The following is a 20,519-nucleotide window of genomic DNA, read 5'->3' as shown; positions in this document are numbered from 1 at the left end:
ATCTTATCCCCATTTGGCTGTGATCTGCATGAGAGCAGTGACACTGTCTTTTCTGAATTTTGTGTCCTCCCCATCACCCAGCATTTTACATACTTAAAGAATTTAATAAATTTTTAATCAAATTCCTTCTGGAATCATTTACCTTAAAAATTTGTACAGATACTGGCGACTGCAAGCTGACCAAGAAAAGACTCCATTGTGCCCTGCCAATGTAGGGGACATGATGTTACCCTCAGACTTCTTGCACATGTTCCCTTCTCCATCATGGACCATGCCAAAGCTATCAAAGAGAAAAAAATGTCAAACACTGAAAAACAGAAAACATTTTATACACATCTGAAGCAATCCAAACTTAGGTTTTGACTGCATTGTGCAATCCAAGGCAAGCCACAGCCTCCTTTTAAGATGTTGGAGAATTGTACATAAATGATACAGATAGAACAAAAAAACCTACTTATTTGGACTAATGAGCACAAATGCAATTCAAGTGAGGTAGAAGAAGCATTCTACTTATTAATTTTCTTTTATAGTCTCTTAATTAAATCTGCTGTTGGATCCTTCTTCACCTTTGTCACCTTCTCTGGAAGCAACTTCAGTCTGATGAGTGATCAAGACCATCTGTAAATCTGCCACACTCACTTGCAAGTTTTCTTTGGGGCTACAGCCACTGAGCTGAGTGGTCTTTTTACATTACAATCCCCTATGTTGGTTTCTTTTCTTTGAAAGTAAAATCCAGGGGATGATGAGTACAAGTCAGATAACCAAGTGGTCTCAGCCCTGCCTCAACCTAGGTGAGGGCCCTGATAGTTGAGGTTACTGCCACATAAAATCCTATCTCAGTATTTTGCATGTGGAGGGGTCCAAAAGAGCAAATGATAAATTAAGATTTAATCTTCGTGGATGAGGAGAGAAAAAAGCATTTTCTCCAACTCATTAGCTCTCTCCCCAAAATTCTATATGATATATTTTTTTAATAATTAAATTTATTTATTTAACTTTTAACATTCATTTTCACAAAATTTTGGGTTACAAATTTTCTCCCCTTTTATCCCCTCCCCCCCGCCAAACACCAAGCATTCTAATTGCCCCTGTGACCAATCTGCTCTCTCTTCTATCATCCCTCTCTGCCCTTGTCTCCATCTTCTCTTTTGTCCTGTAGGGCCAGATAGCTTTCTTAACCCCTTTACCTGTATTTCTTATTTCCTAGTGGTAAGAACATTACAGTTGATCCTAACACTTTGAGTTCCAACTTCTTTACCTCCCTCCCTCTCCACCCCTTTCCTTTGGAAGGCAAGCCATTCAATATAGGCCAAATCTGTGTAGTTTTGCAAATGACTTCCATAATAGTTGTGTTGTATAGGACTAACTATATTTCCCTCCATCCTATCCTGTCCCCCATTACTTCTATTCTCTTTTGATCCTATCCCTCCCCATGAGTGTCAACCTCGAATTGCACTCTCCTCTCCATACCCTCCCTTCTATCATCCCCCCCCACCCTGCTTGTCCCCTTATCCCCCACTTTCCTGTATTGTGAGATAGGTTTTCCTACCAAAATGAGTGTGCATTTTATTCTTTCCTTTAGTGGAATGTGATTAGAGTAGACTTCATGTTTTTCTCTCACCTCCCCTCTTTATCCCTCCACTAATGAGTCTTTTGCTTGCCTCTTTTATGAGAGATAATTTGCCCCATTCAATTTCTCCCTTTCTCCTCCCAATATATTTCTCTCTCACTGCTTGATTTCATTTTTTTTTTAAGATATGATCCCATCCTCTTCAATTCACTCTGTGCACTCTGTCTCTATGTATGTGTGCATGTGTGCATGTGTGTGTGTGTAATCCCACCCAGTACCCAGATACTGAAATGTTTCAAGAGTTACAAATATTGTCTTTCCATGTAGGAATGTAAACAGTTCAGCTTTAGTAAGTCCCTTATGACTTCTCTTTGCTGTTCACCTTTTCATAGTTCTCTTCATTCTTGTGTTTGAAAGTCAAATTTTCTTTTCAGCTCTGGTCTTTTCATCAAGAATGCTTGAAAATCCTCTATTTCATTGAAAGACCATTTTTTCCCCTGAAGTATTATACTCAGTTTTGCTGGGTACGTGATTTTTGGTTTTAGTACTAGTTCCTTTGACTTCTGGAATATCCTATTCCATGCCCTTCGATCCCTTAATGTAGAGGCTGCTAGATCTTGTGTTATCCTGATTGTATTTCCACAGTACTTGAATTGTTTCTTTCTAGCTGCTTGTAATATTTTCTCCTTGACCTGGGAACTCTGGAATTTGGCCACAATGTTCCTAGGAGTTTCTCTTTTTGGATCTCTTTCATGCGGTGTTCTGTGGATTCCTTGGAATATTTATTTTGCCCTCTGGTTCTAGAATCTCAGGGCAGTTTTCCTTGATAATTTCATGAAAGATAATGTCTAGGCTCTTCTTTTGATCATGGCTTTCAGGTAGTCCCAAAATTTTTAAATTGTCTCTCCTGAATCTATTTTCCAGGTCAGTTGTTTTTCCAATGAGATATTTCACATTATCTTCCATTTTTCCATTCTTTTGGTTTTGTATTGTGATATCATGCTTTCTCACAAAGTTCTTAGCCTCCATCTGTGCCATTCTAGTTTTGAAAGAACTATTTTCTTCAGTGAGCTTTTGAATCTCCTTTTCCATTTGGCTAATTCTGCTTTTGAAAGCATTCTTCTCCTCATTGGCTTTTTGAAGCTCTTTTGCCAATTGAGTTAGGCTAGTTTTCAAGGTGTTAATTTCTTCAACATTTTTTTGGGTCTCCTTTAGCAGGGAGCTGATCTGCTTTTCATGCTTTTCTTTCATCTCTCTCATTTCTCTTCCCAGTTTTTCCTCCACCTCTCTAACTTGATTTTCAAAATTCTTTTTGAGCTCTTCCATGGCCTGAGCCCATTGGTTGGGCTGGGACACAGAAGCCTTAATTTCTGTGTCTTTGCCTGATGGTAAGCATTGTTCTTCCTCATCAGAAAGGAAGGGAGGAAATGCCTGTTTGCCAAGAAAGTAACCTTCTATGATCTTATTTCTTTTCCCTTTTCTGAGCATTTTCTCAGCCAGTGACTTGACCTCTGAATATTCTCCTCACACCCACCTCGCCTCCTGATCCTCCCAGCCAGCGTTTGGGGTCTGAGATTCAAATGCTGCTTCCAGCCTTAGGGCTTTTGGCGGTGGCAGGGCTGCTATTCAGTATGAGATTGTGTTCAGGTGCTGAGGTTGGGGCAGGGCAGCCTCTCAGGCTCAGTTCCCTCAGGGGGTTTATGCACAGACCTTCCACAATGGATCCAGGCTCCCGCCCACTTGGGGAGCCCTGGTCTGCAGCCGCCTCTCAGCTTCTATCTCCTGGGGGGGGGCCTGAATTATGGGGGCACCCCACTCCCCTTTTGACCCGCCAAAGAGACTCTCTCACCGACCCCCGTCACCTGTGGGTGAAGGGACTTGTGCGGCCGCTGGAGATCCCGTCCCTGAAGCCTGCTTGGATCTGTATCTCTCAGTGCCACAGCCGCGGCAGGTCTGGGCTGGGCTCCGCGTCTGCAGCGCGACGGACCTTTTGCGAGAGGTTTGCAGGTCCCTCTGTGGGTGGAGGGACCCACGTGGCCACTTGAGATCCCGTCCCTGAAGCCTGCTCGGATCTTTTCCTCTCAGTGCCGTGGTTGTGGCAGGGCTGCACTCAGCTCCCAGTCCTGGCGCCCAGTCCACAGCATGAAGGACCCCCCGCGAGAGGTTTGCAGGTCTCTCCAGAACAGAAATCTCCCTCGCTCCAATATTCCATGGCCTCTGGGTGCAGAATTCGCCGTGAGTTACTCCCCTGTAGCCGTTCTATGGGTTGTGGGTTCAGAGCTATGTGTATGTGCATCTTTCTACTCTGCCATCTTGGCCTCTATATGATATTTTGATGACATCACCTATGCAGGTACTTCCTCCCTCCCCTCAAGCATTTCTCTCTACTATTTCCTTTAACTTTATAAAGTCTACTCCTGAAAGGTTTTCCTACGAATGCCGATCTCTATGGAAATCTTGTATCATAGAGATTGGGAAGGGTTTCAAATCTGGCACTGAAAACTGTTCACATTTCTGGAGGGTCATTATTGACTATTAATGTCTTAGATATAATTAGTTTGTTGGATTCTCCCCAGTTTAGGGTTCTGAGGAAATATGAAGCAAGACAGATTTTTCTTTGATTAAGAAGAGCAGTAGGGAGAGAAAAATCAGGGGAATAGGTGCTATCTGGTCTGAGGATGACTCATATATTCAGAATTAAAAAGGACCTTAGGGATCATTGAATCCAAACTCCTGTTTTTATAGATGAACAAAATGAGTCTGAAAGAGGCCAAGTTACTTGCAAAGGTAAGCAGATATTTAAAAGAGAATTTGAACTCCTGACTATGAGTCTAGCATTTTATCCACTGCACCATCCAGCTGATCACTCTGAAGAGCCTCAGAGAGCAGCCCCAAAAGCTTTGGGAAGAAAGAAGGAATTCTTCAAGTAGCAAAGATCATTCTAAAAGAGGTAATTAAAGTATTCTGGAAATAAGCAAACCACTATTTCAGTTTTGCCTCTATCTTATTAAAATTTTAACAAATAGAGTTAAGGGTCTAACTTAGATCATGTGGCACTGCAAATGGCAGCTTTCTGTAGAATTCATATACAGTGCCACCAGTGATGTGGGCTTAGTCATTTTGACCTCCACCCACTTTCTGAAGTTCTATTAAAAATAATTAACCAAGCCCAGGGTTACCATATGGCATAAACAATGTGTCATAGGCTATGGAAAGGTTTCAGATTTAGGTCAGTGGTATGAAGCTGGCCCTGGTATGATGTGATAAAAAAGGATTAATGTTGTCTTCTTTCTTTGACCTATGTATGAGAGAGTATTTTGTGTCTCATTTTCTATTATCATGATATTTATAAAAGGTCCAGATAGCATTAATAGAGTGAGTTTACTTAACATTAACATCAATGAAGCAAAGAAAAAAATAGATGAGCCAAATTTTCTGATTCTTCCCTTTTCCTTCCCCTAAAGGAAAGGTAGCTTTGGATTTTGGAGTCAAAGAACCTGAGTTTGAATCTCAGAACTGCCTGCTACTAGCCATGGAGTCTTAAGTAATTCAGCTGATCTCTCTGAGTCTCTTTCCTCATCTGTAAAATGAGAGGGTTGGACCATATCATCTCTAAGGTTTCTTCCAGCTCCAAACCTATGATTCTGTGAAATTTGATGAATAAGAAAGTTGAGAAACACTAGTAAGGAACAAAGTAGGAAAAGGGGATTATTTACTTAGTTTTTATCTGTTTCAATAAATTAATCCACAGGAATTTATTTGGCACCTCTTTTGTATCAGAGAATGTCCTGAGTCTACAAACTCACCTGTACATGTACTGTTGACCCCTAGTTAATGTAAGTTCTTTGAGGGTTAGGATTGTCTCACTTTTATATTTGTTATCTCTGGGACCTAACAGAGTATCTGGAACAAAAGAGGTTCAAAAATGCTAATTGAAAATATATGGACTGTACTTATTTATGGGCATACGTGTGTGTGTGTGTGTGTGTGTGTGTATGTGTGTAAAATTTCCATTAAGAGGAGGCAGGCACTAATAACAGAAAAGGGCTTTTCAAAGAGGGAATACTTGAGCTGAGTCTTGGAGTGTGCACATTTCAAGAGGAGTGGTGCCCAGGAAATCATTTTAGGCACAGGGGACAATCCATAGAAAGACACAGAGACAGGCATTAGAATTTCTTGTCCAGTTAATAGCAAATAGGCCTGTCTTTTTGAAAGGGAGTAATACTATAATTATTAATGTGCAAGTAATAGTGTAATTATTTTGTTCAGTTGATTCAGTCGCATCCAACTCTTCATGCCCTCATTTGGGGTTTTCTTGAGAGAGGCACTGGAGTGGTTTGCCATTTCCTTCTTCAGCTCATTCACATAAGGAACTGAGGCAAACAGTTAAGTGACTTGCCCAATAAAATAATAAAAAGCTTCAAAAAATAGAGCATGAAGGTGGAACATGATAGACTTTAAATAACTTTGTATTTTAACTCAGAGCAATGGGGAGCCATTGAATTTTATTTAGCAAAGGAATGATATCCTGGGGGCTGCACCATAGGAGCAAAGATCTGTATGTTAGGGATATCAGTTTGGCACCAGTAAGGGAGACTGGACTCAAGGAGATCAATGAAGGGTTATTCCACCGCTACTGCAATGCACCAGATGAGTGGTGATGAGGACCTGGACTGAGTTGGTTGTGGTACAGAGAGAAGGACAAGGACAGGAGAGATATCAAAGAGAAAGAATTGAAAAGACTTGGCAACTATTTTTTTCTTTAACTATTTAGAGCAATACAAAAACATGACGTTTGAAAGAATATTTTCTGTGAGGCATTTTTAGGGTCAAGGAGGAGAGTTTAAAATTTGAACTTAAAATAAATCATGTTATTTCAACATAGATACTCTTCCCTGGGAGTAAATTAAGCAATCAAGATGTTTCTTTAGTGCCTAGTATTATGCCCATTTTTTTTTGAAGCAACAACTCTTCTAAACTACTGGGATAGCAATTTATAAGGATGGAAGATGGATTACTTTGAAAAAATCAGAGTATGTCTTTTAAAATCTTTGCCTCTGGAAAGAAGGAATCCCATTAGGGCTTATCCCTAGACATCCATCCTCCTGACATAGAGCAGTTATGTGAGGCTATGGAGCACAGTATTATGACTCTAGGGGAGACAATATGAAGAATAGGGGAGATTATGGGCCAGGAGTCAGGAGAACTTGAATTGCCACCATGACTTTGGATAAGTCATTTCCTCTGCCTAGCCTTGAAATCCTTTATCTGTAAAATGAGCTGTTGGAACCAGGTTATTTATAGCTCTAAAATTATATTAATTTGTACATCATTGATTTCCCAAAGCTCTTATTGCCCCGTTAGTGGTATCAGAGACTGGTCACAGGGAAAGAGAATGAGCAGACAGGATACAGACATGATAAAACAATGAAAAGGCTTCTAGATTTAGAAAGTGAAGGGATCTTAAAGGTCCGCTGTCTCTGGTACTATAAGTAAAGGAAGTGAAGTCCACTAAGCAGCACTGTATTATGGATTTATAGTTGCAAGAGAAATCAAAGGTTATTTAATCTACTGCCTCATTTTATGGATGAGGAAACTGAGACCCAGAGAGGTTAAAGTCACTTGCCCAAGGTTATGCAGGTAGTACACTGCTGAGTCAGGATTCAAACCCGGGACTTCTGACTCCAAATCCATTGTATCCTGGAAACCTAGCAATGCAGACCCTGACATTCTCGTGGATTAGTACTTGCCATGCCCCAAGGTGCAAACGTGAGTGAGGTTAACTGGTTTCTTACATATAATTCAGGTTACTAAAAAACATAATTTAGAAAATGGAGTCCTAAGTGGCTGAAAAAATAATATGGTTTAGCCCTGGGAGCATATCTTACATACTGAGAAGCTCTGACTTCAAGGTTATAATATAATTTAAACTGCACCTGCATGTCTGGCCTAAAGATTTCAAAGAGCTTTACCAATTTTGCAGATGGGAAAATTTAGTGAGACCAGATTAAGTAATGACTCCATGGCTATATAGCCAAGCTGTGGTAGAAGCAGAGTACATCTAGATTCCTATTCCCCTGGCTCTACCCATCAGACCATACTGCTTCCCTTCACAAATGGGAATTTCTCAAATGGCCTATTGCCCAAATTACACATTCTCCAAAGCATGCAGTTCAGTTATCGGTACAGCCCTACCAGTTTTTTAGCACCTGCAGCTTACAAACCACATGTAGCTGTTTCAAGTGATTTAGAGTAGCAGCAAAAATCTCCTTCTATTGCCTCTTTAAAAAAAAAAGTGTGGCCCTTTGACAGAATCCAAACTTTACAGAACAAATCCCTTTAGTAAAAGGATTTGTTCTGTAACACTCCAATTCAGTCAAAAGGCTTCACCCAAGAACCAAGAGGCCAATATGTGGCCTTAAGGTTGCAGGTTCACAACCCTCACCCTGACTCTCCTGTACCTAGTGAAAGAGAATATACCTCCTCATCTTTATTCTGACTTTCCTGCCTTCCCTATCCCAACCCAAATTTAAACAAATTAAATGAATGAATATTTGATCTCTAAGAGTCTTTTCAACACAGTGAGATTAAAAAAAAAAAAGGAATCATACCTGGAAGAAACTCCTTTAATCTAAAGTTTAGATGTTTAGTTTGCCTTAACACCTCCCTACCAAAAAAAAAGTGGATTGAAAATAAGGTAACAAGGAATAGCTAGGTGGCACAGTGGATAGAATACTGACCATGGAGTCAGAAGGACCTGAGTTCAAATCGAGCCTCACAGAAGTGAGCTATTTTTTTTTTTTTACATTATGTTCTGTCAACATAAAAACCTTTGGAAAAGAATATTTTATTAAATTTACTAGCTATAACATTCTAAAAATGAGTCTGCTTAAACCTAACTGATCCAATATTAGAGGAAAATATGAAAAAGAAGAAAGAACCTGTATAGAATCAGGAGACCTGGGTTCAAGCCTCAGATCACTATTTACTAGCTGTGTAACCTTGGGGAAATCATTTTACTCCTCTGAATTTTAATTCCCTCATTTGAAAAATAAAGATAATTTTTATCCTTTCAGTGACCCAAATAAGTCTCTAAGGCTGTAGGTCACAGAGGAATTACTGATTTGCATTTTTCTGGCAAATTCTACTTGGGAAAGGTCAATAATATTTCTACATGGCGAGTTCCATACCTGATAAAATTATTAGTATAAACCACAAAACAAAGGAGAAAATAAAACAAAGGAGAAATAAACCATCTTAGTGAGCCCACTGCCTTCAAGGGCTAACATTGCCAAGACCCTATCTAAACTGATTATTTTAAACTTATTTCCTCAACTCTGATTTAACATATAGGGGAGGACTTTAAATGTGTGTTATTTGATTACATAATTAAATTTAGGTATGTTTCAGAGTATAGTGAGAGCTTAATGAAGCTAAGATCATGTGAATGTTTTGAAACTTTTACTCTAATAGAATATTAAAAATATAATTATTATTTAAATGGAAGCTTCATATATAGTGCAGGCACCATTTGCTAGGCACTGAAAAAGTCAGTCAATCATTACCTGTAATGATGAGAGGGTCAGTAACAGAATATAAAGCTTTCCATTTGGAGGTCATCAGTTCACACAGAGCCAAAGTCCATAGCTACTCTCATGCATTCCATTAGAGACTAGAGCATGTACATACACACAGCAGCTGAATCCTTTGAATAGTTTTGGAGGAAATGAATAAGGGACTTCATTTCATTTTCTAATAGGCTAGGAGGAGAGGGGAGTTTCATAAAAACACATTACCAGCACTACCTTTCTTGCCAGTGTAAACAGAAGGTGAGGAAAAGTAAAGGCTATAAAGATAACAAATTGTGTTTCTTAGTTGTACATTGTCCAGCAAAAATTTCAAATATGTTGACTGTGTGGCCTGGGAAGAGAATTGCAGGAGATCCCTCTGGCAATGAGGGCTGAATAAAAAAAAAAGACAATGGAAATCATCAACATAACATATAGCTTAATATATAAAGTATAAGAAACTCCTTGAAGTCATTTATTTTAAAATGTTAAGCAAGCATTGTTGCTCTTCAGTTGTGTCCAATGCTTTGTGTCCCCATTTGGGATTTTTTTTGGCAAAGATACTGAAGTGGTTTGCCGTTTCTTTCTCCAGATTGTTTTACAGATGAGGCTATTGAGGGAAACAGGGTTAAATGACTCGCCCAGGGTCACATAGCTAGTAAGTGTCTGGGACTGGATTTGAGCTCAGGTCTTCCTGACTTCAGACTTGGCTGTCTACATACTGTACCCCCTAGCTGCTCGAAAATACTGCTCACTCCATCGGAATAAATGTACCAAATTTCACATACAAAATGGTGTTGCTGATGGATGGTCACTAGGACAGATACTCAGAATTGTATCGTAGTAGCTGTACTGGATTTGCCTCAGTCCTTTCACACTCTCCCGCCCATTTCCCGTTGTGAACAAAATCACACGTTGTAGCCCCTGAAGCTTAGGTTGAAGCCAAACCCAAGATGCACAACGTACTTTACACAACTAACTGACCACAAGAACAGAAATTTTAAGAGGGAGAAAAGTAATTATAATGACAGAATGCTCATTAAAGGACATCAACAGGAAGAAATAGGAGGGTTTCTAATACATTAATACACAAAAAAAATTTATGTTATACATACATCTATGCACACACACATACAAACACTGACACATATTTTGGTTATCTCAGAGTCTAAGTCAATTTTAAGCCACCAAAGCTTAAAATTTCCCTAAGACTTTTGGGACATACTTATATATAGAATATATGGAGTTCTCCAAAGTGAACTAGTAAATGATTCAATTGAACTTACTGGAAAACATGAATCTTGGAAGCAGAACTAAAGAATAGATAACACAAATAAAATACAAAGTAGTATTGATAATTAGGAATGTTTGCACTTGGAGTGGGGAGAATGTAGAGTATACATCACTGGGGGAGAGAATGCATCCATTCCTGCATAAATTTTATGCTTAACAACTGGCCCTTTGTGTGGAACTTGTGAAGACAAGATGAGTAGGTTGGAGGAATGTGTCCACTGGGGCAAAGTGCTTCTCCAGGTGGTGCTTTTGTCACACTTCAAATTTCAGTGTCCTGGGAAAAAGCTCTGACCACTTTACCCTCATCATAGAGCTAACCAAAAGAATTGCCTTCAGCATTCTGACATGTGCACATGTATGAAAGGAAGAAAGAAGAAAAAGAGAAGAAAATTACATATGTTCAAACACATAACTATATATTTTCTTGCAGTATAAGTATGCTCCTAATTTTAGAGGAAAAAAATAAAAGCTCCTATTCAATTTGACCTTTACAACTTAGGGCCTAAGATTTCATGTGAGGGAACCCAAATCACCCACTCACCCCACTCTTAATTAGACACGTATTTATTCTATTACCAATCTCAAGAGACTATATTTTTACAATGTAATAGAGCACCTAAATGAACATGAGCCATAAGTAAGTACTTTGTGCTAATATTTCACAGAGATGTTCAATTGTAGTTTACGTCATTGTTCAGCAAATTCTAATACATGGGACGGGCTTGATTTAGTGATACTTTGAATGATGAAATAAGAGGAACAGCTATTGCAATTCAAACTCTGGCATAGGTCAGTAGGAGAAGTATACAAAAGGTCTACCCCTCCATATTGTGTTCCTTCGCACATTTTCACTTACTTGTGTCCAGACTCATGGGCAATGGTGAAAGCTAGACCAAGACCTGTATCTTCATTAACAGTACAGCTGCGATATTTGCTACACATTCCACTTATGGGTGCAAATCCTACAGAACAGGAAGGCCAAAAGAGAAGTGCAGCATAGTTACTGGAAAAAAACAAAAGAACGAACTATATTCTCTTATCTTTCATCTCCTAGACCAATTTCTCTCCCTGATACCCTTGTGGGAAAATGGAGATGTACTATTACTAGAATGACCACATAACAGCTATTTGCAGGATGAAGAAAGGATACCTATTTCTAGGAGCTCTCAGGACCATCCATCACATATAAAACCTAGCTGAGGTTTTGCATCCTGCACATAATGCACTATAATGGAATATGATGAGGTTGAATTATTGATTGTTGATCTGGGTGTTTTTCTACAAATTCCTGCTACCCAAAGCCTGAATCAAAGGGTACTGTGCATCTTGCCACTAATTGGATTCAACTGAGCCAAATCTGTATACTAAATATCTCATCTTCACTAAAAATAAAGAAGAAATAAAGTTTGTAGTTTTCTCAATTAGAACACTGTTCATTGACTTTTCAGAAAAAAATATGAACAAGCAGCCTCCAAGAAAAAAGACAATGTGCAGGGACCCTCCAAGGAACAATCCTGAAACTGAGTTGATTATGGAAAGATGGAAAATTAAAGAATGCTATATTTCTACAGAATATCTACAACTTTTCATAACATTGATTTTCTCCAAGAATATCTCATCATCTTAACCTGAAACCTGATGACCCTGATCTTGGATCATTTTAATGAGTTCCATACATCCTAAATTACTTGTAACAAGTTTGAAAAGATTCAAAATTGTGAAAATCAAGTTCTCATACCTTTAGTGTTTGGTGAGAAACAATTCCTTGTTAGATGAAGTATTGGCATATATTAAGGTAGAGTTCTATATTTAGAAAAAAAAGTAGGCTTGCACACAGAAATTTTCACCCTCCAGTGCTACACCTATTAAAAATTGGAAGGCACTTGCCACTAACGTGAAAATACACTAAGTGATACTATAATTAAAAGACTGTTTATGTACAAAAGGGGCAATTATATATGCACCTGTACAAATGTAGACACATCTTTGAAAACATCACACAAAAATTCTTACCCAAAGTGTCACATGGCTCATTCTTCCAGGAACATATATCCAGACCGGTAAGTAAGACTGCATGATCATGGCGGGTTCCATCTTTTCCTATCAATCCGGACTGCCATTGGCAAAAACTACTTAAGGTATGGTCAGCATGGTGATTGATCACAAGACCTGGCTACTCAAGAAAGACCATAACACTCATATCAACATTATAGTAATTACTATTATCATAGTAAAACTTCACAGTGCTTAGCACAGTAGCTGGCACATAATAGGTGCTTAATAAATGTTTATTAATCACAATGAATTCAAATGATCAGAAAATTCAAATTACATGTTTTTCTCTTCCACCTTTCTGATAAAGAGACAAGAGATAAGTACCGCAATATCAGCAAATGTTTTAAAGGAAGCTTTCAAGATATCTCACAAAATAGTACAAAGTGAACCCAAACTCATTATAGTTTTATAGATGATTAGAGCTGAAAGGAATATGAGAAATCATCTAGTCCAAGGATTCTTAACCTGTGATCCATGGTATCTCCCCTAAGGAGTCAGTTGATAAATTTCAAGGGATCTGTAAATTTTTGTTTTTAAAAATAATAATTATATCTGGCAGTTATATAGAACCTGCTATGTATTAGGCACTGTGATAGGTGCCTTATAAATATTATCTGATTTAATCCTCACAACAACCCTGGGAGGGAGATGCTATTATTGGTATCATCTCCATTTTACAGATGAGGAAACCGAGGCAAAGAGAGTTTAAGTGGCTTGTTAATCTGATATAACTAGTAAGTGCCTAAAATGGGACTTGGTCTCAGGTTTCCTGATTTCAGGAAAATGCTCTATCTACTATACCACTTCACTGTCCTATTATATTTTAATAACTATTTCAATATTATTGGTTTCATTTGTGAGCCTGTGAATTTTATATCATATATTGAAAAACATTATTCTGAAAACAGGTCCATCAGTTGCACCAGACTAACGAAAAGGTCTGTGATACAAAAAAAAGGCTAAATCTCACCCCTTCATTTTAGAAATGAAACAAGTGAGGCCCAAACAGATTAAGTGATGTATCTAAAGTGACACAGAGGCAAATACTTAACTGGAACTTAGGTCTGTTGCAGCCCAGGATGGTGCTCCTGCCTTTCTACCATGCTATGGCCTACAGTGCTAAAGTACTGCTTCCTGACAACTGATCCTCTTCAGGAAGATTGGGAGACATTGCAATATCATCAAGTACCTTTGCAATGTTTAATATGTACTTTATTGGCCATTATTATCATTTACAATTGGCAACCAGAGATGCTTGTATATGGATGCTCATAATTGGGTACATGTTATACCTGTTCATTGAGAATTCCCTGTATTAGTATCCTTAGGGTAAAAAGGGATAGGAACTGAACTTTTGATTTCATTGACATAGGGAAGTCATGGACAAGGACATTCTCTCTATCAATGCAGGACAGCACTTTCTGTGTAACTTACAGGCTTAAAAAGTTACACTGAGGCATTTAAAGATTAAGTGACTTGTCCAGTGCCATTCAGCCAGTATGTGCCAAAGTCAGGAACTGAACCCAGATCTTTTTGGTGTTTACGCCTGCTCTCTCTATCTACTATATTAAGATAGAGGTAACCTTAAGTAAAGGTTACTACAACAGCCTTGAGAAAGCATATCAAACTTACTTTTCGAGACCTCATAAAAATTTTGGAACTAAGAAGAAATCACTTCCATGGTCACTATTTAAACACATGGACAGATTCTGCTTTGGGAAATTTATAAAACTGTCAAATTGGAACTTTAGTAAAGAAGGCAGAAGATAATGGGCATGGGCATAATTTGGAAGCAAACAATTTTATTACAGTGACTATGCTATGAGTTAAGTCACTACTTTTAGGAACGCTGTTTTCTGCTAAATTTGTATTTTTAGAGGCCTAACAGCATAAATTAAACTTTTGAGAATAAGGCAATAACAGTGATAATATTACAAGTATACAGTGTTTCATGGTCAACAAATGATGGTATCTTCTACTTAAAATAATATGCTGGTTTTACCAGAGAAAGGAGTAAATCTAAGTTAAATGCCAATGTGTAAAACATTTGAAAAGAGACACAACATGCCTGAAATTCTTCAGCTGGTGATTTCCAGGAAAATTACATTAATTAAAGTTAACACAGGTGTATGATCAAAAGACAGACTCTTGTCCTCTTTGCAGCTTGGATAAATTCCAAGGTGAAGAAGTTTTAAAACACAAAATAATTAAGCTGTCACTTGAGAAACACTGATCGTTCAGCACACAAAATAAGACCTTGGAGCTGAATTTGCTCTCCTTTCCCTTCAGAAGGAGAACAGGGTTGGATATTGGGTGGGTTCACAGGAAAAGAGGAATAAAGCCCCTTTGTATTTTTCTGCCAGAACCTCATCCATCTCTTGCCAGGCAGGAGGAAGACAGGAGCTGGTAATAACTGTCCTTCCAACATATAGCCTATGTCACAACCCTCCCACCTCCCAAAAATGTAAGAATGAGTTATAAACAAAGAGGAGCTTGAGAAATATATACTCTTTCTTACTATTCAACTGTACCTCCTACCTAGATTCCTCATCATGGCAGACATGGAAAAATGTATATCATTTAGGGGTTTGGGATCGTGATAGAAGAAATTATTTTCCTTTCTCTTCCTAGAGATGTACATAACAAGTAACTAGTAAAAAGCCTAGAACTAAGAAGAAATCACTACAATGGTCATCATTTAAACACATGGACAGATTCTGGTTTGGGAAATTTATGAAACTGACAAGTTGGATATGAAGGAGAGACAAATGAGTTTAGAAAATAAAATTTACTCTAACTTTGTTTCTTCTCTACAGAACTCAAAACTCAAGCCATTAGGATCTGAAAATGAGTTCAATAGTAGTGAGAAACATTGACATGATAAAAGAACTAATGTTTATGAGTAATTTTCAATGATCCGAAACAAAACTGTGTCAAAACTTAACTAATACTAGTGCTATGAAAAAACAGAATATACAGCATTTTTCGTTTGTTTTTTACTGCCTACGCTGCCATCTGGCATTCGAAAATCTCAAAATGGCAAAAGACACGGTCCATATGCTATGTTTCAAATATATTCATAGTTTTGTTTTTTTTTTAACATAGAGACCAACTTAAATCTTCTGCTATCTTTAAAGAATGTAGGTGGTCCTCATTCTGCCTTCTATCCCACATACACAAGATGATTGAAAGACTATTTAACCCCTCTATATACAAACTACAAGAATTCAAATAATCCCATTGAACTAACTAATGACAAATTCATTACTTTAGATATGAAACATGAAAATATTTTCAGCCTCAGGCAAAACTGAGTTAGGGTGGCTATTATACAAATGAAAGTAAAATACTAAATTTGCATCATTTCTCTGAAAAAAATTCAGTAATACAGTACCTGCTCCTCTTCTAGAAGAATCAGACCTACAACTGCAATGTTGATGTTACCACCTATTGTTCCATCTTTAAACAAAGCAGACACCTGGGGAAGACAAGGAAAGCACATTTGTCACAGAAGCCTTCACTTCTTCTATATAACTTGCTTTAAAGCACTGTCTTCAGAGACTTTGCTAGGGAACTGCAACATCAATATTGCAGTTACTATCTTGATTATATGGAGTTCCAACTTCTAGCAACCTCATACACCCTCATCAATGCCTGAAGTACAAAGACATAACAAAGAGCTTCTGAACCATGAACAGGAATGGAAACAGCCAAAGTGTTGACTGGCTGATTTACAGATCATTGCTGTTGATGACTTTCAATGCCAGTGTCTGCTGGCTGACCTCAAAATCCAGAAGAAACATCAGGGAAAAGAGGTGCGAGGCAAAAAAAAAAAAAGAAGAAGAAAAGATAGATGAGGAAGGAAAAAGGGGAAGAGAGAAATAGTTCAGCAGAAGCAATTGAGACTAGAAACCCGGATGACAGTAGTGAGTGACAAATATAGCATCAGCAGAAAGAACTGACAAAGGAACATAAGACGAGACACATGGACAGAAGAAAAAACATCATGGCTCTGAAGGATTGAGGGTAAATAGTTTTGTACATCACAGTAAGTCTCTGAGGGCACCTCGAAGAAGGCACCTTATATAGGAGAGTTTTGCATTCTTTGCAGATATTTAATGATGTATTTAATGAAACTAGCTTTATTAGTCCTAGAGGGTATCACTTTATTACAATAAAGTACGATAATGGATATTCACAGCAGGATCTTGAGGTATCAAAAAAAGACAAAATTATTTCTAATAAACTCTATTTACTAAAGCAAGAAAATATGACCAGCATTGCTTAAAAAACATTTCCACTAAAAGTGGTTGGGATAAAAAGTGTTAGTACTTACAGAGTTAAAGTTCTCTTATCTGGATAATTCACTTATGTGGAACATTTTATGTCTTGACAATCCCTTACACAAAGTGTGTTCAATAAACACTTTTTGAGTGAATGAAAGAAGACAGAAAGAAAAGAATGAATGAAGTGATGCTTCCTCTACCGAGAACCTAATGCTTGTTACAGGGAGAATACACTTCAAGGTCAGTAGAAAGGCATTTTGAGTAGAAAAAAAGTATTCTTATATATCTTGTTTTTTAATCATAAAAATTCAATCACATTCATTAAGCTTTCAGCATTTCTGTTTTGAAGGCAGAGAAAGGTTGAGCCACAAGACATTTAGATATCTATGTATGTACTACCTCCTAGTTGAAAAGAGAAACATTTTTATTCTATTCAAAAAATTTCAACCTCTTCTTTGAATTTACCCTCAAGTTTATTTTATTTATTTATTTATTTTTAGTACTCATGAACACTGAAGTTATTATGGCTACGCAGATTTTTTCCTCAATCTTTTTTCCCAATCTAATTCCCTTGTTAATGACAAAATCTGCAAATGAATCAGCTCTGTTTTTTACCTTTCTTTTACTCTCTACTCCCCTTCACTGAGTTTACATTGTAATGAAACTGTCCTCCCTACAGTTTCCATGTTTTGCCTTGCCATCTCCTACCTCTAATCTTTTATTCTGGTGAACCTCTGTGCAGAACATTCTTCCCCGTTACTTACTACAACCCTTTTTTCTTTACTGCTCAACTTATTAGAGTAATGTATTTGTGGTCAGCAACATCAAGTTTCACATCTTGGTTTATACTATTATGAACTATGCTATGCTGGACTAGTCACTTAAGCCTCAGTCTGAGCCTTCTTCAGTGAAGTAGAGATAATACCACATAGGGTTGTGGTGAGAACAAATGAGATACATGTGAAAAGTGTCTTAAAAACTTTAAAGTGCTTTATAAAGGTGAGCTGTTACAATGATTATAGTATTATTATTAATTATTATTGTTACTTTCTCACAAAGCCTCAAGCCAAACTTTAATAACTTAGTCCCATTCCTCTTCAAATTTCATGCCATTCTATTCGACCTCTGTCATGTAGTTATAGGATTATAATTATCTGTGTATATGTCTCATTCCCCCAATGATTATAAAATCTTTGAGGGAATACTGTTATTAAATTTCTGCTGCTCCAATGTCATGCGTACAATAGGTACTTTAATATTTACTGAATTGAATTTGTGAAATTCACCAAGAAAGGTTTCTTATGATTGCTAAATGAATTCCCAAGTAAAGTAACAGAATGGCGAATGCTAATTTAGCGATAGGTCAGATATTAGGAAAGATTTAATTACCCAGTTGGCCTCAACAAGAAGTGCTATCCTACCATATTGAGTATAGTCAGGACGTAAGTTGTAATATTTTCATGACCATGGTTTTGCATCATCTTTTTGTCAACTACCACTAGTGTTTCCACATTCAGTTCATTATTTTTGTGGGTTTTCAGGAGAGAGCGCTTGTTCCGCAATGGGTACTTATATTCATCAGGTAAGATGAAAAGATCTTCTTTGGGAGGCTTTGGCATATCTGTGAAAGGAAACAGAGGAAATCAATGAAAAGTGGAAACTCCCTCATTTCTAATGCTCCAAATTAGTACCTGGAAGTTTTTTTTTTTTACGTTATTAATGCTAAATATTGTACATTGCTTGTTGCATAGTGATGTAAAACCTGAACAAAAACAGAAGGACACTGAAGTTGTGGTATAGATGTTACCATAGCACTTCTCACTATGAGTTTTTGTTCTTGAGGGTCTTCTTCCAAAAGCAAACTAATGAACTGAGTCTACGCATGGGGCAGCTAGGTGGTGCAGTTGATAGAGCACCAGTGAAAGAGTCAGAAGGACCTGAGTTCCAATCTCACCTCAAACAGTTGACACTCACTAGCTGTGTGACCTTGGGCAAGTCACTTACCCACATTACCTCATCCTGGGTCATCTTCAGTCATCCTGATGAATATCTGGTCACTGGATTCAGACGGCTCTGGAGGAGAAGTGAGGCTGGTAACCTGCACAGCCCTCCCTCACTCAAAAGAAAGTCAAGTGCAAGGCATGTCATCATTTCTCTGATAGCATGGTATTCTTCAGCAACAAAGGACAAACATACACACACACACACACACACACACACACACACACACACACACACACACACTGAACTGTATCTACATATTTATCCCCAGCAGTTGGAGGCATAACTCCAAAAGATTCTTATAATCCTATGAAGATTTTGAAAAGAGGCCTTGTAAAGGAGTAGCTGCAGATACAAGTGAAACTGCCATAAATAAAAATTTCTTATTTTTAATGATAAATTTTGCAAAAGAGATTTTCTTCACTATTTGAAACTTTCTTAAAATGAGATTCACTCTGTTACACTGAACTAAGTGTAGAATGCATGAGCACAAGAGTGTAGAGCACAGAATTTGGGAATTTCATGGTCCACCTTGGTTACTTATCCATATGGCCTTAGGTAAGTCACAACTTCTCTGGGTCTCAATTTCATCATCTGGAAAAGTAAAAGTATAGACTGTCAAAATTCTAATGCCCTTTTCAGCTCTATATCTATGATCCTATGAACATCTGAATGATTGCTTCTTTCTCTTATCTCAACTGGATTGTGTCTCCCATAAGTAAGAATTTTATTAGCTTTCTGTTACAAAACAAGAACAACAACACCCTTTGTTCCAGACCCTAATGGGATGCTAACTCTCTGAAAACACCATAAGTATTTATTTAGAAGACAAAGACTATTTTGTCGGTCAAGTTAGAATAACTAGGTTGAGATTTTGTTTATGGCTTTTTTGTTTGTTTTCTTTTGGTTATGTACAATTGTTAGGTAGAAATATGGGGAGGCAACATTCTCTTCCAGCTCCAAAATGATCATATGATCCAAATAAGGTTGTGTGAAAATTATCTTTGGATTTAAAAATAAAAAAAAAATTGTGGTTAAATTGTGTGTTATACAATTTCAAATGTGGGATTGAGCAAACCCAATTGTTTAAGTGGTAAATTATATGTCTGATCTTGAAAAGTTAAGGAAACTATAATTATAGTATATATAGTAAGCAGAGAGTGATTTTGTTAAAGACTTATAATTTAAAGACTTGATTTTTAAAGACTTGTAATTACATCTAGCATTACTCACACACACACACACACACTCACACACACACACACACACACACACACACACACACACACACATTGGCTACTCTCTACGTTAAGCACTGTTTTTAAACCATGTTCACCCAAACTTAATTATTATATGTTCTAGTTACCTTTAAAAAGTCAGAAACACCATTCAGAATGCCTCCAATAGATAATACTTCAGTTAATAAAATTTTAATCAGTTCATCATTCCATAGTCCATGCTGCAGAATAGTGAACTAAGTATTGCTTATCAGGTATGGGCATTCCTGAACAAGTATTTATAATCTTATTTATCCTGTTTATCAAAAGTGGTTATATCACAGATGAAGATGGAATGTCAAATGATTTGTTTCAGAGAAAGAAAATAAATTCATGAATTGAAGTATTTAAAAAATTCAATGTTAAAATTAATCATGTTAGTTTTTTAACATTTCCTACTTAATTTTAAGTGATTAATACCCAATATCAAAGCTGGTCTGGGGCACCTTCAGCGAAAACTAAGAGGATA

The 20,519-nt window shown here is 37.4% G+C and overlaps 1 protein-coding gene across 3 annotated transcripts in view; it reads right to left on the bottom strand.

The window, feature by feature from the left end:
• ADAMTS16 (ADAM metallopeptidase with thrombospondin type 1 motif 16) overlaps positions 1-20,519 on the bottom strand; it is a 252,081-nt gene that overhangs the window by 138,727 nt on the left and 92,835 nt on the right. For all 3 annotated transcript variants that reach the window (XM_072605378.1, XM_072605380.1, XM_072605379.1), the window contains 5 exons: positions 18,194-18,393; positions 15,881-15,964; positions 12,445-12,604; positions 11,288-11,393; positions 143-280 (listed from right to left, as the gene is read on the bottom strand). In XM_072605378.1, the coding sequence (XP_072461479.1) occupies positions 143-280; positions 11,288-11,393; positions 12,445-12,604; positions 15,881-15,964; positions 18,194-18,393 (688 nt within the window). The remainder of the gene's footprint in view (positions 1-142; positions 281-11,287; positions 11,394-12,444; positions 12,605-15,880; positions 15,965-18,193; positions 18,394-20,519) is intronic.

This window comes from Notamacropus eugenii, chromosome 4 (genome assembly GCF_028372415.1).
Source record: "Notamacropus eugenii isolate mMacEug1 chromosome 4, mMacEug1.pri_v2, whole genome shotgun sequence".
Lineage (NCBI taxonomy): Eukaryota > Metazoa > Chordata > Mammalia > Diprotodontia > Macropodidae > Notamacropus > Notamacropus eugenii.
This window is presented reverse-complemented; position numbering and strand designations above follow the sequence as displayed.